At 52.0% G+C, this 23,322-nt stretch overlaps 8 protein-coding genes across 8 annotated transcripts; 4 read left to right on the top strand and 4 right to left on the bottom strand.

Moving 5' to 3' along the window:
* Positions 1-359: 359 nt before the first annotated feature.
* On the bottom strand, positions 360-2,493 carry BCR38DRAFT_480356 (putative B56-delta regulatory subunit of protein phosphatase 2A; the record flags this gene model as incomplete). The annotated part of the gene is made up of 4 exons (XM_040863264.1): positions 360-651; positions 701-1,956; positions 2,025-2,363; positions 2,470-2,493. The coding sequence occupies 4 exons, from the start codon at positions 2,491-2,493 to the stop codon at positions 360-362; spliced, it is 1,911 nt and encodes a 636-aa protein (XP_040721471.1).
* Positions 2,494-4,449: 1,956 nt separating this feature from the next.
* Positions 4,450-7,016, top strand: BCR38DRAFT_22440 (RNA polymerase III transcription factor IIIC subunit-domain-containing protein). Its single transcript, XM_040854274.1, has 3 exons — positions 4,450-4,852; positions 4,917-5,337; positions 5,394-7,016. The coding sequence occupies exons 1-3, from the start codon at positions 4,688-4,690 to the stop codon at positions 6,935-6,937; spliced, it is 2,130 nt and encodes a 709-aa protein (XP_040721472.1). The 5' UTR covers positions 4,450-4,687; the 3' UTR covers positions 6,938-7,016.
* A 1,237-nt stretch (positions 7,017-8,253) lies between these two features.
* On the bottom strand, positions 8,254-9,315 carry BCR38DRAFT_304425 (uncharacterized protein; the record flags this gene model as incomplete). Its single annotated transcript, XM_040854596.1, has 2 exons — positions 8,254-9,099; positions 9,166-9,315. Coding segments are annotated over 2 exons (996 nt in total), but the record flags the coding sequence as incomplete, so codon positions are not given.
* A 725-nt stretch (positions 9,316-10,040) lies between these two features.
* On the bottom strand, positions 10,041-10,480 carry BCR38DRAFT_330975 (uncharacterized protein; the record flags this gene model as incomplete). Its single annotated transcript, XM_040855013.1, has 2 exons — positions 10,041-10,378; positions 10,438-10,480. Coding segments are annotated over 2 exons (381 nt in total), but the record flags the coding sequence as incomplete, so codon positions are not given.
* Positions 10,481-11,780: 1,300 nt separating this feature from the next.
* Positions 11,781-15,471, top strand: BCR38DRAFT_330392 (Endonuclease/exonuclease/phosphatase; the record flags this gene model as incomplete). Its single annotated transcript, XM_040854957.1, has 2 exons — positions 11,781-15,292; positions 15,360-15,471. The coding sequence occupies 2 exons, from the start codon at positions 11,781-11,783 to the stop codon at positions 15,469-15,471; spliced, it is 3,624 nt and encodes a 1,207-aa protein (XP_040721475.1).
* Positions 15,472-15,958: 487 nt separating this feature from the next.
* BCR38DRAFT_359762 (putative NADPH-dependent beta-ketoacyl reductase) lies at positions 15,959-17,335 on the top strand. Its single transcript, XM_040857151.1, has 2 exons — positions 15,959-16,387; positions 16,468-17,335. Exons 1-2 carry the CDS (start codon positions 16,278-16,280, stop codon positions 17,219-17,221), a joined length of 864 nt encoding a protein of 287 aa, XP_040721476.1. The 5' UTR covers positions 15,959-16,277; the 3' UTR covers positions 17,222-17,335.
* On the bottom strand, positions 17,336-19,201 carry BCR38DRAFT_418287 (N2227-like protein-domain-containing protein). The gene is made up of 2 exons (XM_040859215.1): positions 18,767-19,201; positions 17,336-18,635 (listed from the first exon to the last, which is right to left on the bottom strand). The coding sequence occupies exons 1-2, from the start codon at positions 18,874-18,876 to the stop codon at positions 17,501-17,503; spliced, it is 1,245 nt and encodes a 414-aa protein (XP_040721477.1). The 5' UTR covers positions 18,877-19,201; the 3' UTR covers positions 17,336-17,500.
* Positions 19,202-19,527: 326 nt separating this feature from the next.
* On the top strand, positions 19,528-20,518 carry BCR38DRAFT_22484 (uncharacterized protein). Its single transcript, XM_040854275.1, has 2 exons — positions 19,528-19,945; positions 20,010-20,518. The coding sequence occupies exons 1-2, from the start codon at positions 19,775-19,777 to the stop codon at positions 20,376-20,378; spliced, it is 540 nt and encodes a 179-aa protein (XP_040721478.1). The 5' UTR covers positions 19,528-19,774; the 3' UTR covers positions 20,379-20,518.
* Positions 20,519-23,322: the final 2,804 nt, after the last annotated feature.

Consider the following 23,322-nt stretch of genomic DNA (forward strand, 5'->3'; position numbering starts at 1 on the left):
GATTGGATCGCTACCATCGTCTCAGGGGTCGAGACGCTGGAGCAGTTCGAGTCCTACTTTGCGAAAGGCGAAATGGTCAACCATGGAGCTTGATGAGGCCGTGAGGGAATATTTTCGGTAGTTGAAGGCGAGAACGAGCGATAGAACGGATGTCATGAGTCGAGTTTGCGGTGTGAAGGGCCACAAGCCAGTGCCATAATCGCGTGACAAGGTCTATCGTGTGAGGAAAACAAATGGAAATCACGAAACTCTGGGTAGGACAAACGGCCATCAACCGGTTACCCCAATGGAAGGCCATGTGCGACCAGTGGGGATATCATGCTACCCAGTCGCGAATAATGGGAATGTAAGGCCAAAAATCACCGGCTTCTGGAGGAGCCCACCGAGTTTTGTCGCTCATGGGTATTCGGACGACGCTCATCGAGCTTCAACGAGTCCAACCGCTTTTGGTTGTCATCGGCATCCGAGACGCCATTGGGCTTCTTTCCAGCTGCTTGATCCTTGATGGCTGCCCACTTTCGCTCTCGGAGGGCCTCGCGTGCTGATGCGTTGTTCTGCTGCTCCGTGTATTCATGAGAGCAGTCGTCAAACAACTGCGGGTTGATCTCCATGAAAAGCTTCATCGCATTGTATACCATGCCATGAATTGTCCTAAGAATCATTAGTTAAACACGCGACAACCATCCGCATGTACCCATACCTGTTCCAGTGTCCCTTAGAGTTCTCGTAGAGGGGAGCGAACATGATGGGCAGAATAATCTCCACATTATCGCTCACCAGGTTGCAGAAGTACTCGTTGTTCCAGAAATACAGAGCACGCTCTGCCACTTGGAAATGAGGGCTCGCAACCGACTTGGCCAGCTGATGAAACAAAGGCTCCTGGACTTTGGCGAATTCGGCGGGATCCATCACCTCAAAAATGTCTTCGACCTCATTAAGGAACATTACTTCCTTGGTGCTGTTGACCTTCGGCCAATATCGCAGGAGGCCAAGAACAACTTCTTCGGTCAAGGAAGCATCCTTTTCGAGAAACTGGACAATACAATACGCCAATTGAGGGTGGTACATGCTGAGACTCTTGACCTTGTGCAGGGGGATCAGCACCCGAGTCAGGAACAGCTTGTGTTCCTCCTTCAGGGGCAGCGCAAATCCGTTGATGATTGAACCCAGGATTTCCAGCAGCTCGGCAATACCGTTAAATCTCTCTGTTTCGTAGATGAACTGGAAGAAGACGTTGTTGATGGATCGACGAATGAAAGAACGCAAGTTCAGAAATTTTCCATAGATCCTGTGGAGAGTCGTCTTCAGGAAATCCCTCTCGCGCGGATCCTCCGAGTCAAACAGTTCCAGAAGCTGAAGCACAAAGCTGTGATCAATGTACGCCTTGGCGATGTTGGTGTTGAAGTCCTGGCTCTCAATAAAACGCAAGAAGAACTCGTAGACGACCTGAATGTGCGGCCAAGCCACCTCCAAGACGGGCTCGTCCTCTTCGGGATCAAATGCTTCACCTTGTGGATTCATCGGCGGTGGAATGGGGCGGAAAAGGTTCTTGGCGAACATATCGACGACGCGGGGATACATAGGCTCTGTAATGACCTGGCGGTTGTTCGCGACGTAGTCGAGGAGCTCATGTAGAGCAAGACGCTTGATCTCCTTGGACTTCATGTCACCGCTGGCGTCGTTAAAGTCGAAAATGACATTGCACTGGTCAATCTTTTGCATGAACAGCTCCTGGCGTCGGTTCGGGGGGACCTCATGGAATCCCGGCAACTTCTCGAGCTCACGATGCGCGGAAATATCGAAGCGCGACGAGTGCTGTCTCTTGGGCGTTCGAAGACCCTCGGGAACATCCTTGGGGGTTTGATGGAGGCGATCGAACATGAGTGACTTCTGTCCAGCCTTGGGCGGCGCCAAATCGTGTGGCATGGTTTCGGCGGCTCCAGGCGGTGGCACATGCTATTTGCGCGACTATGTGAGCCAAATATCACCAATGCAGTCTGCATTTAGATGGTACAGTGACTTACCGGTGCGCTTGGGCTGATAACAACGGTCGGGGGCAGTGACCCATGTCGGCTCGGAGTCGCAGCACCGTTGGGCGATGATGGTCCCATGCTGTTGAATCTGTCGGGCAAAACTCCTTGCGCAGAAGGCGCGCCTTGGCCCGGCAAACTGCCGTGGTCGCCGTGTCCAGCTTGGTTCGGGGGCAAAGGCTTGTTGCGGATGTCGTTGAGGGTCGAGGTCGACGAGGTGGGCGTCAAGGTGGGGGATTGCGTTTCTCGCGAACTACCAGAGGGAGAGGCAGTTCCATCCTTCGAGTCCTTATTCTTCTTGGATGTCTTGCTATCACCCTTCCCTCGTGAGAGCTGGATGATGCGATGGTCAGCCTCGGTATCCAGCAGCAGCCTGATAGCATAGAAAAGGCTGGGGCCAGTCCAAGATGCAGCTTCTGAAAAACGGGAACAAGCTTACCACTCTCTGGCTGAAACGCTTCATCTTGATCTACAGCGTAGGCCCTGGCTACTCGGCGGGCGAACCTCGACCAGCTTGCAAGCTCTTGTGTAGTTTGTGGGCAGGCACGCTTGAACAACCCAATTGGTGATGTGGTGGTGAGCTGTCAAGTTGCGAAAGTCGTGTCGGTGGCAGGTGAAAATAGAAGCCGCCGAAAGTGTCAACCAATGCCAGCCGCGAGTTGAACTGAAAATTGCGTGGGAGGTTCTTCGGATTACTGGTCGAATTCCAAGGGTGGTGATGCTGCTGCTTGAGCAGAGAGTCGGTCTCGAACTGGATCGCGACGTGCCTACGTGTCGCACTGGCTGCTGTCAAGAGCAGATTACCGGGGTCAATATGACAGCAATGGCTCGATGGACACCGTTGTAATCGCGAGCTGGGCAGAGATGATCATCTGACCGCGCGAGATAGTAGCTTGGGCAATGTTTTCTCCGTTGTGTCGTGATGTTGGTCCAGGAGGTGGAGAAACGGAGTAAGGTGGAAGGGCCGTAGATCCTCCAGGGGGCGGCCAGCGGCCTGCGGCGCGAGGTCACTAACTACAGGTCCGTGAGGGACCCGCAACCGATAATTGATAAGAAATTCGGCACTCGCAAACAAAAGGTAAAGGAAACGAGAAATTAAAAAAGGTGATAAAATTGTTAAGCTTTTCAGTGTAATTTTGGCAAAGGTTATTGTCGGTCGATGCGAGGATGCAATGGGTGCAGTTGGTCATGATTGTCTCTCTTCTTCTAGTTACTTGAATTGGACAATGGTTTAATAAGAGCCGTGCGCCACTTGACGTTGTTTGCGAGGCCGTGGATGGTGGTGTGTGAAGAAGGTCCAGCAGTGCTATCCGTCCCTTTTCCCCTTGCAAGTCCCAAACATCACCACCACAAAATCGCAGGTGTCATTAATAACTCTACTGTGTAACCACATAAAGATAACGTGGCCTAAGGCCTTCCTGCCACACCCATGTGAATGTTGTTCCAGTCAGTTCAAACAAACCGAGGACTCATCAATATCTACAGCCATACTCGCCACCACTGCACTCCAGTAATACGTGAGCCATATGCATGCAATATTCTTGCAGTTAGTTTGTTCTTCGAAACTAGCAATGCCAAACATCTTGCTAAGCTGGTTCAAGTGCTCCGATGATGGCAATTAGCTCCGGAGCTGATGGGCGAATACAACAGGTGCTTCCCTTGTTCTCTTGAGCGGACACCCTTAATACTTCAGTAGCTTTATAAGTGCTCCAGTATTTTAGCAATGCTCGTTGATAAAACATATGTGGAGATGCTACAGAATCTCACCAGTTGAGGAAAAGGAACCGTTCTGCTTCTGCAAGTCATATGTCTGGGCGGTTGGTAGGCACGCACTCATTATCTCATCATCACCTAAACAAGCCTGTCACCGCACAATAGGGAAACGTTGTGATTGGTTGCTAATCTCCAGCAACAGCACGATCGTCACTGAAAGCTGGAAGCAAGGTGGAAATAGTGGACGGCTACCAAGAAGGTAGGATGAAATAAGCAGCTAGTCATTGCTGCTCAATCATCAAAAAGACCAGCCTCAGACTCTATCTGGTCAGCTTCCGTACTGGATGTGATGAAACCCTGGCATTTACATCAAGATTCACATTTCAATGGTGGTTCAAAACTCGGTTGAGCCACCCTGGAGCCGCTCTTTTATGCACGGACCATTATGCAGCTGCCACGCCTAAATAACAGCCGCCGGTTATATGGGTCATTGAACATTTGACTTCGAACTTTCTTACTTCTCATTACTGGCAGAATTTCCGAAGACGTCAAAATCCGAGCTGCAGTTAAGATCAGAGCCTTGCACCATCCGTCAGGTCTCTGGTAGCTCTTGAATAAATATCACTGAAAACTTGGTGTACCACGTTTGTCTTGACCTTCTCGCCTGGGTTTCTTCTATGCAAACTGAGTTCATGCTGATGAATAATCTGGCGTTGATTCAAGGTCTGTTGGCATAAGTTGGGCTTGTTTCGGATTCCAGGGAATTGCGCCTGGGTGTGTTTGCTGATTTGGGGCGCCTCCTGACAACTTCCCCTTGAGCAGTGGGGGCAAAATCAGCAGTCTGCATCGAGTGTAATGATACATCTCATCGCCAAGCAAGGCCACGCAAAGACTTGGTAGGTCAATTGAGTTGGGACGGCAATGCGCCTGCGAAAAGCAGCACGATGCTTGGCCTAGAGAACTTGTTTCCTCCTGGAGGTTCCAAAAACGATGGTGCCCCCTATTTTGAAGTCCCCTCTCGGAAAATCGTGTCCATTGAGCACCCATTCATCATTCAGAACCTGGACAATGGCATCAGATCATTCGGACCTAACCCGAATTTCCACCGTGTAAGTGATATCCCGAACATCCGCACTACCATGCTTGGATAGGTTTCTGACCTGGATGATAAAGCTCATGGTGGATGGCTCAGAGCGCAGTTCGTTGCCACTATGGTTGCGTCATGATGAGCCTACAGCAAAGCCTGTCATGTCACACAATGCGGCTTCCAACAACGTTCTGCTGAAGATCACGGTCCCCAAGCGGACAGGCCGTAAGCGAAAACGCGGAAGCGATGAGCCGTTTTCTGGAGACGTCGCACTACCGGACGCTGGTCCAGAGCCCACGCCTAAAGACCAAGTCTGCTCTGTTGCTCGACAGGATAACCCCAGGTTGATCCTTCGAAAACTCCAGGACAATGCCGATACCTACAGTGTCGAGGCCGTGGGGGCTATCCGAGGCAGCCACAGATACAGGGGCTTGGCAGACTTCCAGTTCATAGCCAGAGATCTGCCCTTCCTCTCCAAGGTTGCTGATCACCTCACACCAATGAACGGTAAGGAGTTAATTCTCGTCCTCACGCTTGACCTGGTTACTGACATGATATCACAGTATCCAAGCTTCGGGAGTTCAAGCTGGACCTCAATCAAGGGATAGGTTCCGGTCAGGAGATCATACCGCCGCCCCATTTCACAGACAAAGTTGCGCCATTCAACTACTTCTATGAACAGAATCCGAATGCCCAAGTTTCAGTGACCGACGCCACGGGCAAACCCATTATAGGAAATATGAATCGCCAAGGACGGTTCGCCTTTGGTCACTACATCCAGTACAACGCCCCAGTGCCCACCGGCCCCCTCAAGCCAGCCAACTCAAGCGGGCTATACCAAGTGCCTGCGGACCTACTGGACAAGTTACGAACCTGCATGGAAGAGCGCCCCATCTGGACCCGTCGCGCTCTCGTCAACCAAGTAAACATCGGCAACTACATCAGCGAGACGGCCGTCAAATTCGCCATTCAAGCAGTGGGGTACCAGTTCAAAGGCGGTCCCTGGCGTGACGCCGTGGTCAAGTATGGCGTAGACCCGCGCATCGACAGCAAATACCGCATTTATCAGACCCTCGCCTTCAAACTGCACCGGCTGCCCGTAAAAAGCGTGGTGCACAACGGCCAGATAACCAACATGAGCAAGGACGACGCGAGGCGAAGCCACATGTGGGACGGCAACAGCTACTGCACCAACGGCAAGTTCTGGCAGGTATGCGATATCACGGACGCGCCGCTGCTGCAGCTCATTGAAGAAGCGCCGCTAAGGGAGGAGTGCGCCGTCGAGGGGGACGGCTGGTGGTACGAGGGGACCTGGTCCAAAGTCAAGGCGTACATGAAGGCCAAGATGGTGGCTATCCAGGCCGGAAGGTTGGGCGATGAGAATGACGTGCCGAAGAAGCCCGGATACCTCTATGCGAGCTCACTGGTCGCGAAGCTGAAGCAGCACGCTGATATTGTTCCCGTGCGCAATGGTAAGTTCTCGACTGTTAATGTGACGACGCTGCTGTATGGGCTCGAGGACGTTGAGGGACTGGAGGGGATCAGGTATAGACACCGACCCGGCGCGTCGTGGAAGGACCCGTATGGATCTATGGGTCTTACTGGTAATAATAAGTACCCTGTCCGCCGCAAGAGGCGCGCGCCGTCGAGTTTTGAGGGTGGAGAGAGGGATGCTCCTGAGGCTGGGGGTAATGGAGAGAAGCGTGGAGGCGAGGTGTATCCAGATGATGCGTGGGCGCATATCTTGGATAGTGATCTGAGCGACATGTCTGGAGACGAGGATGGGAACGAGGCGGACGAGACCATGGTAGACGAAGCCATATCATTCACTGGTAACGACAGAGAGTCGCGAAACGGAGAGGGCGACGATGAAGAATTCGACGAAGAAGACGAAGACCAAGACCAAGAACGCGAAGAGTTCGATGATGGCTACGGCGAGACATACGGTGATGAGGACAGTGGCACATACGACGGGGACGACGTGGGAGATGGTGACAGCGAATCCTACGACAAACCGGATGAAGAAGACGAGAACGACAATGGTGCTTATGATTCGGAAAACAACAAAAGTGTTTCTGAGCACCGGCAAACGTCAGTCCTGGATTGATGGATCTTCACAATAAAATAGCATGGCAGACAGGCTCTCGCATGTGCTAGTTCTAATTGTCGGCTTGGTTGTCCTTCCACGACAGGTCATTTTGGCACATATATAGTGAGCTTGTGATGTAAGATTGAGTGTACGCCTAACCAGACAATGCGTCATTCTACGCGAACATATTCATGTAATATAAGCGGCAATAGACACTCATCACACTTCTGTACTCATCGGTCTCCCGTATTTTCGCAACTTGTGCACGATCCTGTATCAGATGTGTGATGTCTACCAGCTTCATGTAATATAAGCGGCAATAGACACTCATCACACTTCTGTACTCATCGGTCTCCCGTATTTTCGCAACTTGTGCACGATCCTGTATCAGATGTGTGATGTCTACCAGCTTGAAACCAGGTTATCAATCACACACATTTCCAAACCGGAGACAATTCACTGAGGGCCGTGGAAGAGAATGTAATATATCTCAACATGTGCTTTCATTGTCTTGCCCGTGGCTGTTCACCAATAGGAATCACTGTTCTTAAGCAGATTCTTCGTCACCAACCACGTCCGCCTCTCCATCCACCACGACCTCCGCGATGATCTCCCCTGCTCCCACGAGCGTACTGATAGCCGTTGCCGTGTTGTTGGGATTGGCCTTGCTGAGACTGACCATACTGAGGTTGGCCATGCTGAGGCTGGCCATATGGAGGCTGTCCGTATTGAACTTGTCCGTACTGGGGCTGTCCCATCTGTGGCGGCGGTGCCCATCCACCCATCGGCTGCATACCTGGCACCCAAGATTGCTGGTTTCCCCCAGCCATTATCGGAGCTGGAGGCGGAACGGGTGGCCATGGCCCCTGCCAGTTTGGTGGTGCAGGCGGCGGAACGACGCCAGGAAATGGCAGGTTCGGTGGAAAGGAAGGCATTGGAGGATTTTGACTGGAACAGCTCGGGGGAGGGTGGAGATTACCGTTGGGAATATTGTACTCATTTGTTGTTGTTGTTGTTGTTGTTGTTGTTGTTGTTGTTGTTGGAGGAGGAGGAGGAGGACTGTAGCCTTGTGAGCTTGAGCGGGATCGTTGACGTCTCCGCTCTCTCGCTGGGGACGGGGAGCGTGAGCTGTTGTACGAGCCTTGGCGCCGTCGCCCTCTGCTGAAACTTCTTCGACGGCTCCGACTTCTACTCCGACTCTTGCTTCTACTTCTACTACGGCTGCCAGAGTCTGTCATTCGCCGCCGTTTGAAAGCAGGTCTGGAGGAGCTGCGGCTTGAGCTTCGCGAGCGTGAGCGTGACATGCTTCGTCCTCGACTGTTGTCGCTGCGTGACCCATTCGCCTTCTTCCGCCGTTGCTTCATCTTCTTACAGAAGTTACGTGACCAGCCATAGTATGTCTGGCCTTTGATGATGTCCCCTGTAATTTCGTCGACGATGATGCTTTGGCCGAGTTGATCGACATCTTCAGCTGGGTCATCGCCAAGGCGGTGGTCTTTTGCGTAGATTCGGTCCACATCAGCAAGCAGATCCTTTACTGCTTTGATCAAATTCTTGTCGGCTGGACCAGGCATGAACTGGAGGGGCTTGATCATGGTCGGGTTCATTGGTCTCGTTGAGTTTGGCTCAATGACTGGCAGCCAATTTGCAGCTGGCAAATCGTACCACGGGGTAGTCGGGTCCCCATGTAGAGTAGGCATGATGAAAGGAGTATCTGTTGATAGTTTGGCGGCAGCCGTCTTTGTGCTTGCTGCAGATCCATCCGGTGTCGACGACTTCAACTGCGAGGTCGGCGCTTCTCGGGCGGCGCTTTCCAGCTTCTTAACGAATGCCGTTGAGAAGTACCCCTTCTCACCCCATAGGTTGACTAGGCTCAATATTTTCGCCAAATGCTTTGGACAATCCGGAAAGGCGGCGGCAGTGTGCACAATGGCAGGCAGAAATGCCTCGAGCTGGGACGAAAAGCCATCGTCTCGATCCCGGATATGCATATGGTACAGCACGTCATTCAGCACATACAGGATGTGCAACCGTTTTCGCTTTGCCGATGGCTGGCGAGCCTTTCTGCTCGCTGCAACATCGGTACTGAAAGTGGCCGCCAAAGCTGCGAGATATTTGCCCAGCGCGGCGATCCTGGCGAGGGACTGAACCAGGTGCTTCAATATCCATTGCTTGCTTTTCTATATATGACGACCGTTTAGCGGTCGTACAAGATATCAAGTCTGTAAGGATTGTGTTGCTCAAACCTGGACATTGGCTGGAGAACATCTCGCGAGTGTCGCGTCGAGAAGGCTGAGGAATTCGTCGATCTCGCTTCGTGCACACGATGTCGGGTCTTTCCGGAGTAGAACAGCTGAAAAGGAGATTTTGGCGATCGCAAGCTGGGGTGAGGTCATGGTAGAGGGTCTGAAGGGACCTACAGTCCCAGAGGCGTTCGATCGTAGTGCGTAATCCGACTGAATATAAGTGAAAAGGAGCTGGTATTCTTTGTCAGCCTCGCAGGCGGTTGGAGATGCTTTCAAGCGACTTGGACGTGCCTGAGCTGCACTGAAGAAAGACCCACAAAAGCACGTAAATTCGTATGAAGACCCCGCCCGATGCCCCATCTTTAGGCATCTTTAGGGGATCGTTTGATGCTTGGCAGGAAACTCTCCTCTCGGACAAACCTTAGCTCAAGGTCTTTACTTTATCGTAGCTCGATAAAGACAAGCTAAGATAATGACGTTTTGCGACATCCGGCTCATATTAGAATCGTACGATGCTGTGGAGATTTTTTTTCCCATTCTGCTAGACTCAACCCGACCACCAGCAAAAGCGCTCATGAGGATCGCATTGCGCTATTATGGACCTCACTCTAGTAGTAGTTGGGTAGCGACTGTGCGTACTCCGTAGGCAGATGCTCAAGTTCGGTACTTAGTGACAGGAGCCCTGGCGATCAACGGGTCGCTACTGATCTAACACAATGGCTTTGGAGTAGAGTTGTCATTCTGTTCCCATGCACATTTGCAGTCCGTATCATGCCATCGGTTGAACATATAGGTACAATGAATTCTTCACAACGGCGGTATGAGCTAAAATCAGTCGCGCCATCCGCCTTCAGCCTCCATCCGGCGTCATATCACTATGAAAACCGGTCGCCCTTCGGACTCTTGAACGGCTTGTCACTCTCGTACTTGCTCTTCTCGAATATGCGTTGGCCTTCGGTCGCCGGGGCATGTCTCGTTGGCGCCGGGTCGCTGCTTGCTTCTTGGCTTGGAGACCCAGCTGCATCGGTCCGTGGCGACGTCCCATTGCCTACGGGACCGCCACCCATAGTGGCAGAAGATCCAGGATGGGCAGGAACGTTGCTTGAATATTCGAGAGAGTCGATCATCCGCTTCTTCCTCCGCGTTTCCTCAAGTTTCGCAGCTCGGTCGGCATTGATCTGTTTCTTGGCGAAGTAGTAGGCGCCTCCTCCGGCTGTGTCATGTGTTAGCGGAAATTGGTGCTAGTTTATTCAGAGGCGGATCGGTCCGTACCAGCACAAAGAGAGCCCCATCCAAACCTGTTGTATCTTATTGTTAACAGTGAATCGAAACGTCGCAGGCTACAGGCACGCCATACCAGAAGGACCTGACCTGGTAGCGAGTTAGCTAGAACTCGCGCAGTTCTGCAACGGTGAAGCACTTACAGTGTTCATCGTGGTCAAGGAATTGACGGCAATTGACTTTGTAAATAAGTGTTTGAGGGATAACTCTAGTGACACGAGATGTCGTTGCTGCTTGTTGTAGATTGTGTGAAGTAAACCGAAGTTCAGGCAAAAGTCCAGGTATCAAATGGTCCAAAGTACGAAGTAAGGATGATCCATTAGATGCGCAGCAACATAGGCCGCCCCTGCTAAATTTCGCGTTAACCTAATCAGTAAATAAAGGTATTCTAGCCGCGCCCGTTGCCGGACCCGTCCCTGGTCAGCGAGCATCCCAACTTTTCAACGGTCCCGCAGTTGTGGCTGGACTGTGACGAAGCTCAGAGCTCTCGTACATTCAAGCTGATCAAACCTCGTCAAGGCCTTTCTAGGTTATTGCCGCGTACACATCAAGGAGTAACATACGCAGCCTCTGTGTTTTTCTCAATAAAGTAGAGGCTGTTTCAGTCCGGTCTTTGGTGTGCTCCCAACGACGGAAACAGTCATTTGTTCAATAGAACGACTTGGCCGTTATTGGTGCCTTCCACAGCTCCAGAGGCAAAGATCCGCATTCAGATATTGATTGACTCAAGACTCGGGAACTCTGGGACTCTGGGACGAATGAAGAATTTAAAGCATGATTAACTTTAGGGACTCTGACCACTTGGAGGCACCAAAAACTACCGACCAACCCCACCAACCAACCATCCAACGCATAGAGACAGTGGAATGCTGCCTCCCTTTCCGCATATGTCCCTTGTGTGCCTGAATTATTGCCCGGCGACCGCGTAACACGCTTCGAATTGTTGACGGTCAAGTTTGAAGTTTGAAAGTTTGAGGCTGAGCAACAATAAAGACGACAACATAATTTCCAGTTTCCCAGCCCCGACTATGATTTGCAGGAGGCAGTTTCGTCATTGCTGAATCTCGTCCTCCACCACTTACAGCGCCCCGCCCTCGTTGGATAGAATCGTCTTTTAGGTAGCCTTCCGGACCGACTCAACATCACATACCTACCACGACCAACATTTTTTGAGCTGCCGCTGCAGAACCAAAGTCACTCGTTTGAAGCTTGGATGGGACGTTGAATGTGTTTTGCATCGCTCTATGCGCCGACGGACTCGCGTGTTAACGCATGGATGGGTACTTTTCTGCAGAAGCAGCACCCCGCGGTGAACTAGTACTCTCCTATTCGCCATGGAGCCGCAGGAGGGCAACGGGCCTGATGGCTCGTCACTGAAGCCTGTCTCTTCTTTAAGAGCGCAATTCGAGAACATGGGCAAGACGACGACCAAGGCCGACACGTCAGCACCCCCACCAACTGTTCCGCCGCCTCGCCATCGCTCCCCGTCACCTAAGCCCCCGCCGATACCCAGCACAAGACCGGTCCGGAACACAACTGTCGTCGCCCTGCAAGACGAGGCACGGCCAAAGCCAAGAGAAGGACTCAGGCCGGCGGGGCTACACATACCAGAAACAGGAGGAGACCTGGATTCCGCAGTTCGATCACCTCGAATCGGAGTTGCTCCTCCCTTGAGTCCGAAGCCCGTCAAGCCGCCTTCTGTCCTCATCGAGCCTCCGCAGTCACCGCCGAAGGGTTGGGTTACTAATTTGACAGAAAACCAACACAACCAACTGAACCTCGATCCCACCAAGGCTCCTCTTACGCCTACAGCTCCCTCGTCTCGGCCATTTAAAATCTCTAGTAGACCGCACACACCAGTCCTCGAGCCACGCCGATCACCGAGACTTGCTGCATCTTCACAACCCCCGTCGCCGCCTCCCCCACGACGCTCTGGGGAGCTGAGAAGAGATCGCGAGCTCAAGGGACCAGCACCTGTAGTGCCCCCTCCTATAAACCGTGCCGAAAAACCGAGCAATCGACTGTCATATCTCGGTGACCATGGGCGACTGGATGTACAGAACCAGGTGGCTGAAAGGTCACCGTTCAACAGCCCCCCAACGAGTGCGAGTGACCCCGAACAGGAAGAGCCCCCAGAACTTCCGACCCGACCTGTAAGACCTGCCGCGGCCACCAAAGCGATTGGATCTTCCAGGACAAGCACGTTACCCGCGCCATTCGAGCCGCCGCCCGTCCGCCATTCGCTCATTACCAAGAGGCCAGTTGCAGATCTCAACGGGCATGCGAGGGGTCCTCCTGTGCTGAAGGCGGCCCCTGAACCACCACCACCTCCTGTTCTACCATCACGGCCACATGTCGCGACTGAACCTCCACCGACCCGTACAACGGCAAACCCTCCGATGCCGCCTCCGCCACGCCCGCCACGGATCGGAATAGTTACGGCAAATGTAAACACAGATGCCGCTTCGTCTAGCGCCCAGCCGAAGCGTGTCGTCTCTACTCCAACGCAACAGTTCGCGCCGCCCCCAGCGCGTGGTCATGGACGATCTATGACAGTAGATCGAACATCTGACAGGACCCCTGCAGAATTTCGAGAAACTCCGAGGAAGATGTTTACAGTCGTGGACAGGACAGGGCGCGTTCCCGAATCCCAGCCGTCGGGCCCGGCTGTGCTCTCGTCGCAGGTTAATGCTGCGTATCCGGATGCATCAAATACGAATCGCCGGCCACCATTCATAAAGAAGGGAGTTCACGAAATTTACACGAAATACGACACGAGGATTTTTGATGTATGTGGACAATACGTCTGCACTAGTGGGCATCTTACTCGAGTCTGGAACCTACTGGACGGAGAGCTCTTGGTGAGTTTTGCGCATGGCGAAGGGCTGAGAGCCACAGCCGTTGCATTCAAGTGCGGCTTGGATGTCCACGACGAGGGATCGCGATTATGGATCGGCGATAACAGTGGTGAGCTCATGGAAGCCGACATTGCGACCCAGTCTGTTGTTGGCAACAAATCGAACGCGCATGGTCGAAACGAAGTCATCAAGATTTACAGGCATTTGAACGAGATGTGGACCTTGGACGATGGTGGCACTTTGCATGTATGGGGATCCGATGCTGAAGGATCGCCAAATTTGAGCAACCCTCCTCATCAAACGTATAGACTACCCAGGACGCATTCCTTCTCCATGATCGTCAACGACGAGCTGTGGCACGCATCAGGAAAGGAAATCCGTGTTTTTGCGCCAACGGTCAACGGCAGAGCCCAGGTCCAGGTGCTTGTGCGACCAATGATTGCTGAAGGGGCCGGTGAAATAACGTCGGGAACCCAAGTCAAGTCACAACCTGGGATAGTTTTCTTCGGCCATATCGATGGCAAGGTCAGCATGTGGGCTGAAAAGGATTTCAGCTGTCTGGGCATCCTCAACATCAGCACGTACAAGATCAACTCCCTCGCGGGTGTTGGAAATCACATGTGGGCAGCATACAACACCGGCAAGATATGTGTCTACGACATTGAAACGTCCCCGTGGGTTGTTAAGAAGGAGTGGCAGGCTCACGACAACCCAGCTCTCAAGCTGATGACTGACCGTGCCAGCTTCTATCGGCTTGATCGGTTGCAAGTTATTTCGTTAGGTGCGGACAACATGCTGAGGTCATGGGACGGCTTGTTGCAGGATGACTTTCTCGAAAACGAGATGAAGGCTCGCGACGCACAGTATTCTGAGTTCGAGGATATAAAAGCTCTGGTCATGACTTGGAACGCTGGAGCATCGACTCCGAGTAGCCTCAGGCGTGATGAACAAGATGCAGCCTTCATTCAGAACCTTCTTCAAACCAGCGACTGCCCCGATATCCTTATTTTTGGCTTCCAAGAATTGGTCGACCTCGAAGACAAGACTGCAACCGCTAAACGGTTGTTCAAGTCCAAGAAGAAGAAGGATAATGTCACAGCGCAGGAGCGAATGAGCCATCAATACCGAGATTGGAGGGATTTCCTGGTTAGAAGTCTGGATGACTATTTCCCTGGGGATTGTCTTTACCACCCTCTCCATTCCTCGACCCTGGTTGGTCTCTTCACCTGCATTTTCGTCAAAGCGAGTCTTCGTGACCGGATCAGGAACCTGAGCAGTGCCGAGATCAAACGTGGCATGGGTGGATTTCACGGCAACAAGGGTGCAATCGTTGTCCGATTTATGGTGGACGACACGTCGTTGTGTCTCATCAATTGCCATCTCGCAGCCGGACAGTCCAACGCCAACGCTCGACATAATGACATTGCCGCGATCATGGACAGCACTATATTGCCTGTTGAAAAGGATCCAAGTGTCCGCATTGATAGCTATATGGGGGGCGGTGATGGTACAATGATTCTCGATCATGAGCTGTGCTTGCTCAACGGGGATCTCAACTATCGTATTGACACCATGTCTCGCGATACCGTAGTCAGTGCCGTCAAGGTTAACAACCTGTCCAAGCTGCTGGAGCGGGATCAACTCTTGGTGGCCCGACGCCGAAATCCAGCGTTCAAGCTCCGGGCGTTCGATGAGATGCCCATACAATTCGCGCCTACGTACAAGTACGATGTAGGGACGGACACCTACGACTCGAGCGAGAAGAAACGTTCTCCGGCTTGGTGCGATCGCCTCCTCCACCGCGGCAACGGCAGAATACAGCAGCTTGATTACCGCCGGCACGAAGTCCGGGTCTCTGACCATAGGCCCGTGACGGGGCGGTTCAAGTTTACAATTAAACGTATCTCGCCCAAGAAACGAGCATTGACTTGGGCGGACTGCCAGCAGCGGTTCGATAACTTGAAGGAGAGGGAGGCGAGCGAAGACAAGTGAGTTTTACCACCGGCGATGTACATTCCAATCCAATTTTTTCAAGTTGCTAATTGTAAATAACAGGCTCGACTATCTGATGAATGTAATCGGTTACGACTCTGCGACGAGTAAGGGTCTGATCCGCGAGAAGTCCGCAAGGAGACCGTCGAGGAGTCCCAGCCGGCGTTTGGAATAGGAAGCCGACGCAGAAGGGGAGACGACAGAGTCTGAGCAGACGCTCAACGACAGGACGGCTGGCGAACGGATGCGGGATCGTATGAGAGAAGTTTCGCTCCACGTCCGGAAGCGAAATACCAGTGAAGGCGGATTCTTTGAGAATATTCGCCAACTGTCCGATGATCGCGGGTCGGGAAGGGCCGTGTCCAAGGAGTCGCGGAAGGAGACCTGGGTATAAGCTTAGACTTGGACCCGGGCTTGGCCTCGGGGTTGGGCTCGTGGATGATGAGTGATGATGCGACAGGCGGCCTTGATGATAGACTTACGACTGAGTCGATGCATATAGGAAAACAAAAACTATACTTCTTCTCCTCAGTGCGCTACTGTGAAAGCTTATGGTAATCAATGTATGGCCTTGAATGTGAACTCGAAGCGTAGAAAGTGGCTCCACATGATACTCGAGTAAACATTGGGTTTACAATGCCGTCGCTCATTAGCTGGAATGTGTCTAATCTACTTTGAACAAGTGTGTGTTTCATATACTAGCCCCGGCTCCTTTCCCCCTCCATGCCGAACAATCCCTGCCTCTTCCCCGGACCTATATGCCTCGGCATCCCCGCAATCACTAGCCGGAGATAGGTCAACTCGTCCGAACTACCGGACCTCGTTGTTTTAAATCGAACTTCTTGTCCATTGCTCGACCAGGGAAAACCAACGTTCGTATTCTTCATTTTAATTAACCTGGTTGAAAGTTGTGCGATATTCGCCTTTTGAATTGCTTGATACGCATCTGAGAGTCCTTCTCCTGCCTATTGGACAAACGCGATGGCCGACGAAACTGCCCTCCATGACTTTCCATCCCTCTTCTCCCTCAAGGGCAAAGTCGCCGTCGTGACGGGTGGCTCGCGTGGTCTGGGTCTGAATGCAGCATCGGCGTGAGTCGTCCTTTCCTTCCTTGCCCCCCATCAGTTCATCGGTCCATTCAACACTCAATCTAACCACCTCTCCCCACCAGCTTCCTCCAAGCCGGCGCCTCCAAAGTCTTCATCACCTCCCGTAAATCCAGCGCCTGCGACACCGCTGTGTCCAAACTAAACTCCCTCCCGAATCTGCAACCAGGCGCCCTCGCCATCTCCGTCCCTGCCGACAGCTCCACCATCGCAGGCATCGAGTCCCTCCTCGCCCAAGTATCACAACACACCGATCACGTCGATATCCTCTTCGCCAACGCTGGCGCCACGTGGGGCGAATCCTTCGACAAGCACCCGGACTCGGCCTTTGCGAAAGTCATGGACTTGAACGTGAAATCCGTCTTCACTACCATCCGGCTCTTTGCTCCTTTGTTACAGAAAAACGCGAGTATCGACGATCCCTCGCGGGTAGTAATCACCGCTAGTGTGGCCGGATTGGGCATTGGCACGCTGGGGAAGCAGGGGACGTACGGTTACAGTGCTTCGAAGGCGGCGGTGATCCATTTGGGACGAAATCTGGCGGTCGAGTTGGGGCCTAGACATATAACGGTGAATAGTATCTGTCCCGGATTCTTCCCGACTAAGATGTCGAATGGGTTGCTGGATTTGACTGGGGGGTACGAGGCGCATGCGAGGGAGAACCCGATGAAGAGACTTGGGAAGCCCGAGGACATTGCTGGGATTGTGGTTTATTTGAGTAGTCGTGCTGGGGCGCATGTGAATGGGGCTGCGATTGAGCTTGACGGGGGTGCCTTGTGGAATAGGGGGCAGTTGTCTGAAGTGGGTTCCAAGTTGTGAATTAGTGTACGAGCTCGAACAAAGTCTTGGAGTGGTTTGAGGTGACACGGCTGGATGTGCGTCTCGATTGAAGCTCATGCTCAATGTATAAATATGCGGTATCAGAATGCGTCTATTTGCCTTCTTGTCTCTAAATTTTGTATGACCCCCGGAAATGCTAGACGTGTAGTCTAATTCGTGACGAATACCTGCATACTAGTATGCGTGCGATGCCGAGATGTTGATATACAACACCTTTGTATCTTCCCGTTCCTAGCCATTCGCATCAAATACCCATCCCTAAGCCTGGATTTTGGGTTTCCGTGCCACCCAGTGACTCGCACTATACACACTCTGAAGCATGCTCTGACTGTCTTGCACGTAAGGTGCGCGCAAATTTGTCTCGCGCTTCTCAACTACAAGACCTATGCGCTCCACCAGCTGCATTACCTCGTCGTCTGTCAGTTCGAAGCTGCCAGGATCTGCGATCCCCAAAGAGTGGTTCTCGTCATAATCGCCTTCCCCATCATAACCGTGGTGGCCAGGAACGTTGTTCTCAAAGTGCCACAGCAAAGGGCCGACGTTGATGAGGACACCACCTGGCTTGAGACAATGACGAATTACTTCGAGATATCGTATCAAGTTCGGTGCCGTATCGAGGAAGAAGACTGCAGCCACAGCGTCGTACATATCTTTGTGGGCATCGTCTCCGTAAAGACACAGAAAGTCAGCCGCGCACATCTGCATCGCACCAATCCCCTCCGTCTGGGCAAGTTCAGTCTGAGGGTGGATATCCGGCACTCTGTAGCTCTTGAACTGGTTTTCTCGATTTCTGTGGTTGGAGAAAGAGTGGATCCAGGGGTAGATAGTGTGCTGACCGGCAACCTCAACCGAGTTGAGGATGTACGAAGAACCCAGGAGCTGGTGGTAGGAAATCTCATTGCCCTCGCTGTGATATCCTTTCTGGCATAAGTCAAACACTAGGCGTCCCAGCCCAGCCCCTGGAACCAGGACATTCATTGGTGAGCGGTTTGGATATCGAGCCTTCTCAGCGTCGAGTGCACGGAAAACAGGTCCATTGGAAGCCTCGCGCTCAACAGAACCTTCAGCAGACCAGTCACGGTAGAATTGTCGGATGGTGCTCCGGGCCTTTTCTGAGTCCTGGTGTTTGGCAATGCCAGCCCACTCATCAGGCATTAAAGCAAGCCCCTCTGCATTGGATTGTTGCATGCCGAATGAACGGAGTCCGAATTTGCAGATGATGCGTGCGAGTTCGGCATTGCTGTCTATGGCATCGTCCACACGGTCCAGCGTCTTCAAATACGAGAACGGAGGCTGAGCCAGCATCTCCCAGTGAGCTTTAGGGAGGGCATAGAATGACTGCCGCCGCAAATGGGTACAGTTGAGGTGCGCATTCTTGGCATATTGGCTACAGGCAAGATTAGTTGAAACGCTTGGATGGGTAAGTTTGGGGTACTGGTATATAGGGTATGGAAGTTCGGAAGTGCGACTTGACAAGATACAAGCAGCAAACGTAAAGTAGGAGGAAAGAGTACGAACGCAAAGGAGTCAAGAGCAGAGAAGATGACTCGGATCTCCTCTGGATCGTCGATGGTATCCTCAACACCATTCCACTGGCTATCATCACCATGACCAATGCCGGCTTGGTCCGCCATGGTGAGATTGGAAGATACCCGTCGGTAAACTCGGGTGAGCTGATGATGCGCCGCCAGAAGTGTTGGAAATCAGATAGATGGTGGGGCTAGCCGATACCCGAGAATGAGGGGCAGGCGGCCAAGAGGACAGGGTAGGAATGTTGAAGGGAAAAGAAGGGTCAGCCGCAACACATCATTGCCGAGAAGCACAAAGTTTATTTATGCCACATATTCAGAGTGGAGTTTGTGAAGAAATTCCCGTCTTTGGGGTCAAGGACAAGGACAAGGAGAGTGAAGATTTTACTCTCCACTCTATTGTTATGTTTTATCTGATAAACCAAGGTACAGTTACAGGTGAAGCCAAGATGATCGCAATTGGGACCCTGGCCGGGCAGTGGTCAGCAGTAGGCGCTCGGGCCAACTAACTGCGGATCTTGACTGACTACATCGCTCTTGCCTTGATAATCGAGCACTTGGCAAGCTTGAGATCGAACTTGTTTGGATTCAATCTTTGCTGGAGCCAATGGAAGCCAAATCAACTAGATGTGAATTGAAGCTGTCCTCGAGTACTTGATCCTTTGCAGTTGACAGATGCTGAAAGAAGCACAGCTTAAGACGGTTTAATGCAAAGCGGTGTCTAGGGTTTTGCAACTGTTCTAAACATCTACAGGAGCTGTAATAACTCCAGAATCGCAAACCAGACACCCGTTCTTTGATAAATCTTGAAATCCGGTGTGAGGGAACGGCTGCATTGGTTCTTCAACAGGTCGCTCAGGACACCCGATTGAGTGCATCTGCCGTATCCTTTGGCGCAAAACCAGGCTCTGATTGAGTAGACTGCTCGCAACCTCCACTACGTTTCTCAAGCTCAGTTACGACGCTCCCATCTGCGCCTGCTCACTTTCTCCCAATCCCCAAGATGGATCAAGATCAGGAAGTCTCTTTTCCCTTGCCTCGAGCACTGGATACCCGAATTCACATGCGCATAATCACCAAGTCGGCAGTCATCATTGTCCAGCTCACCACAGTCTCTGCCGAGGAGAAACTGAGCATAGTTCCCATGGGTTCCATGGTCTACGCCATGCCCGACGTTCGTTGACCCCAAGAGTAACAACCTTGACTGTTTGCACTTGCTGACAAGATTGGGAATATAGAAGTTCGCTCCAAACATGCCCTTGTCGACACAAATCTACAAGGAAGAGCCGACAGTCGACTTCACTACGCGGCTGGCTAAGATCCTGGTCAAGATGACCCAGATGCCTGTCTATGTGTCCAGCTCGCTCAGCCTGGCCAACACTGGACTTGGAGGAACTTTTGAGGAGGAGATGGCCGCCATGCAGGTGGTGGTTGAGATTGCTTCGCAACGGCTCCAGCATGTCATCAAGCCGTCCAACACCCCTGCTGCCGCAGCACACACAGGAACGAGCAATGCGTACAGTGTATCCTTGGAGGAAGTGAAGAATAAGACGGTGGGAACGCTCAAAGAACTGACCATCAGGTCTACGGAAGCTGGCAAGTCATAATGACGTTGACCTGATTGAGCAAAGCATAGCAAACGGGCAATGTATTACGGGCGTGCTTATCTGGCCCCGTGAACACCTCGAGCTCATGAGGCTGCTTGGAAGCACCAAAACGGGAGGATTCTAGATGGCGGATACGATTCTTACTTGTCGATATGTCAGATGAGTACGAGTTTCCCTCTGTGACAGCAGATATTGCGTAAAATGCGATTTGACGCTCAATCCACCTCCACCCTATTGCAACAATTATCTGTGTTATTTTCCGTTCTCACAGCCCAAGGCCATGATGGCTTCGCAGACAACGGTGACGCCGTGTTTTTTCATCGTCTTCCGACTACCGACTGGGTGGCTGCAGACGCCTGATCCAGGGGGCCCCTGTCAGCACGCGGTCGAAAGCTGGCTACGGGAGACCGGCAACATGCATGGAGTATGGGGAGAATTGTTGGATGAAGTGATCTTCTACCCAAAACGCACAACACCAGATGTCGCGAAGGGTGGTTTGGGCCAATTCAGGCCCAAACTTGTTCTAGTGGCCTCGCACGACGTCTCACATAACATTCGGTGGTGTCGCCTGAGGTTACAGAACATTGCTCTTCTAGGCAATCTGCAGTCGGTCTCCGAGTGGATAAACACCGAAATTCCCTGATCGGTGGCAATAGAAGGCGTGTTTGGTGTTTGCTGGCTCGTATAGTCGGGCTGAGGCCCGGTTGGAGCGGCTGGTGAGCGGCGAGAGCCCAACAGTTCCCAACCGATTCCTTACCTGATTACCTAGAATCATAACAACACGTATTCCTGTCCATTAAAGACCACATCTGAGATGGCCAGAAGGAATATGTAGCTGATCAGCGCCTCAGGCAACAAACAGCCCGGGCAGAAAAGTTGGCGCGTTCGTTCATTCCGACTGGATCGTTGGGCTATACTGGTCCAGAGCCTATATGTATCACGCACAGGGTAACTCACTTGATATTAGTTTAGCCTCTTGGTATTGGTATCCCACGTCTAGATATGCTTGGTAAAATAACTACTGTGCTCCTGCATACTTACGATATACTGCGCAATTACCTGGGTTCAGTCCAGTTTGTACATTCAGTGGAGATTCGTTGAGGAACCAATGGCGCCAATCGAGACTAGTAACTTACTGTCTCTGTGTTATTGCAGAGCTTCAAGAGAAGCAGGCATGACACCGATTTTCCACAGCCAATTACCTTGGATGAAGCAGGGATGTTGATGTCGGCGAAAAATATACAACATTCATAGATCAATGCTTTGATGCTTGACGAAACTATGCTCGGATCCAGCCCAATCTCGCGACCAGAACCGAGTCCGCGGAAAGCAGGAATGATAGCAGCACGCTGCTTGCACGGGATCCGGCTTTCCGCGAGCTCTACTTGGCGCATAACTCGCGACAGTAGAGTTGGGGGGCCCTGATGGTAAGCGTATGTTGGCCTTAGAAGATGAAAATGTACTTGATTCGCAAAATGGCCATGGCATGTTGTTACGTTATGAGAGTGTTTGAGGCAAGCCGTATTCAACCAGCCCGCCATGCCGAAGGAGTGCAACGCGGCCAAAGCGATCGATGTAGGTAAAGCGGTGGGGAACCGCAATGGTTGTTTGGTTGTGGAACTCCGTCTCAGTTACTTGCGGCATGGTAAACTCGGTCTGCTGGTCGACGCTGGGGGTAGGAAAAGAATCCAGTTAGCCATAGGAGAGTATATTCCAAGTGGTAGGATTTAAAGTGAATGGGGACTGTCTTACCAGCTCTCAGCCTCGTCTGGAATCAGAATCTTCCTACGCGATAATAGGGTCTGGGGTAGACAGCAGCTGTCTTGACTCATGAGACCACTCGGTCGCTGCTCAATCCACAAAGCTCACCGCCGGCAATGAATTTTTCCCATAGGCCAAACTTATGGGTTTCTTCCTGTATAGAATCGCCGGAAGACCGGCTGGGGGCAAAACTGAATCTGGTAGTGCCGGATAGGAAAAAGGCTCTTGAGGTACGGTATTGATCCGTGTGCGAACGTCATTTGGCGACAGAGCCGCAATAACTGTGTCATCGATAGTAATACAACCTTTTCTCAGGCTCATGTTGGATAAGACTGACTTGTCGTCGGCCCTGCACAATTTGTAAGATTTTCGAATGGTGGTAATCTTTAGGGGTAAAAAGCCTACCATTAACAAGCCACGATGCTTTGGAAGTCTACAGCTTTGCAGGACGGCCAATCCAGCCCAACCGTCTCGCCCCCAGTGGATTCGGAGGGTGTATCTCTCACAAATGTTTAGACCCTTACCACGGCACCGATTGAAGTCTCCAATTTGTTCCACGCCTGTATGCTTCGTGCAAGGAGCGCGTTGAATTGCAAGATTAGTGAGAGTGCAACTCCAAGAGGTGCGGCGCTGATATATCCGGTCCAAGACACGGCAATTGCAACGATCATGACGGCCAGAACGCCGGTGATGAGGTCCAGTCCTAGCAAAAGCCACTGCTGGATGCATAAAAGCATGTAGAACGGCACCCGTGACAAACTCAGGATTTCTCGAAGTTATTGACGAAATGCGGACCCCCCAGCGAAAGGTTCAAATGGTTGACACCCCGGGACCATTTTCTATAACCTGTTTGTATGAAGGGGCTTTGGCTTCAATGCTAGCAGACGGACTTCAGGTTCGTAGATAGTACCACTGTAGAAGGAACAACGCAACCGCCAATACGGGAATGGTGGCTGCAAAGTATTTCCCAACGATGCAGAGAATGAAGAGTTATAAAATGCATGAAGCAGCTCTTGTGATGGACACTTTGTTAGAAGCATTGTCTGAAGACAGTCTTTGGAGAAAAGCAAAGAGATACCGGTGAACTCTGGCGCCGGTAGGGGGGGAAGGGGGGTTGGGGCGGTGAGGTTAATGAGGCCCATATCCTGACTGAATCTGCTCGTAATGGTGCCAACGTCCATCG

The sequence above is a fragment of the Pseudomassariella vexata genome (assembly GCF_002105095.1).
Source record: "Pseudomassariella vexata strain CBS 129021 chromosome Unknown BCR38scaffold_1, whole genome shotgun sequence".
NCBI classification, from domain to species: domain Eukaryota; kingdom Fungi; phylum Ascomycota; class Sordariomycetes; order Amphisphaeriales; family Pseudomassariaceae; genus Pseudomassariella; species Pseudomassariella vexata.

Coding starts and splice junctions, on each gene's coding strand:
- BCR38DRAFT_22440 (XM_040854274.1), top strand. CDS start 4,688: ATGCTTGGCCTAGAGAACTTGTTTCCTCCTGGAGGTTCCAAAAACGAT. Junction 4,853..4,916: donor CTAACCCGAATTTCCACCGT/GTAAGTGATATC, acceptor TGGATGATAAAG/CTCATGGTGGATGGCTCAGA. Junction 5,338..5,393: donor TCACCTCACACCAATGAACG/GTAAGGAGTTAA, acceptor ATGATATCACAG/TATCCAAGCTTCGGGAGTTC.
- BCR38DRAFT_359762 (XM_040857151.1), top strand. CDS start 16,278: ATGGCCGACGAAACTGCCCTCCATGACTTTCCATCCCTCTTCTCCCTC. Junction 16,388..16,467: donor GGTCTGAATGCAGCATCGGC/GTGAGTCGTCCT, acceptor TCTCCCCACCAG/CTTCCTCCAAGCCGGCGCCT.
- BCR38DRAFT_418287 (XM_040859215.1), bottom strand. CDS start 18,876: ATGGCGGACCAAGCCGGCATTGGTCATGGTGATGATAGCCAGTGGAAT. Junction 18,636..18,766: donor ATCTTCTCTGCTCTTGACTC/CTTTGCGTTCGT, acceptor AACTAATCTTGC/CTGTAGCCAATATGCCAAGA.
- BCR38DRAFT_22484 (XM_040854275.1), top strand. CDS start 19,775: ATGGATCAAGATCAGGAAGTCTCTTTTCCCTTGCCTCGAGCACTGGAT. Junction 19,946..20,009: donor TGGTCTACGCCATGCCCGAC/GTTCGTTGACCC, acceptor TTGGGAATATAG/AAGTTCGCTCCAAACATGCC.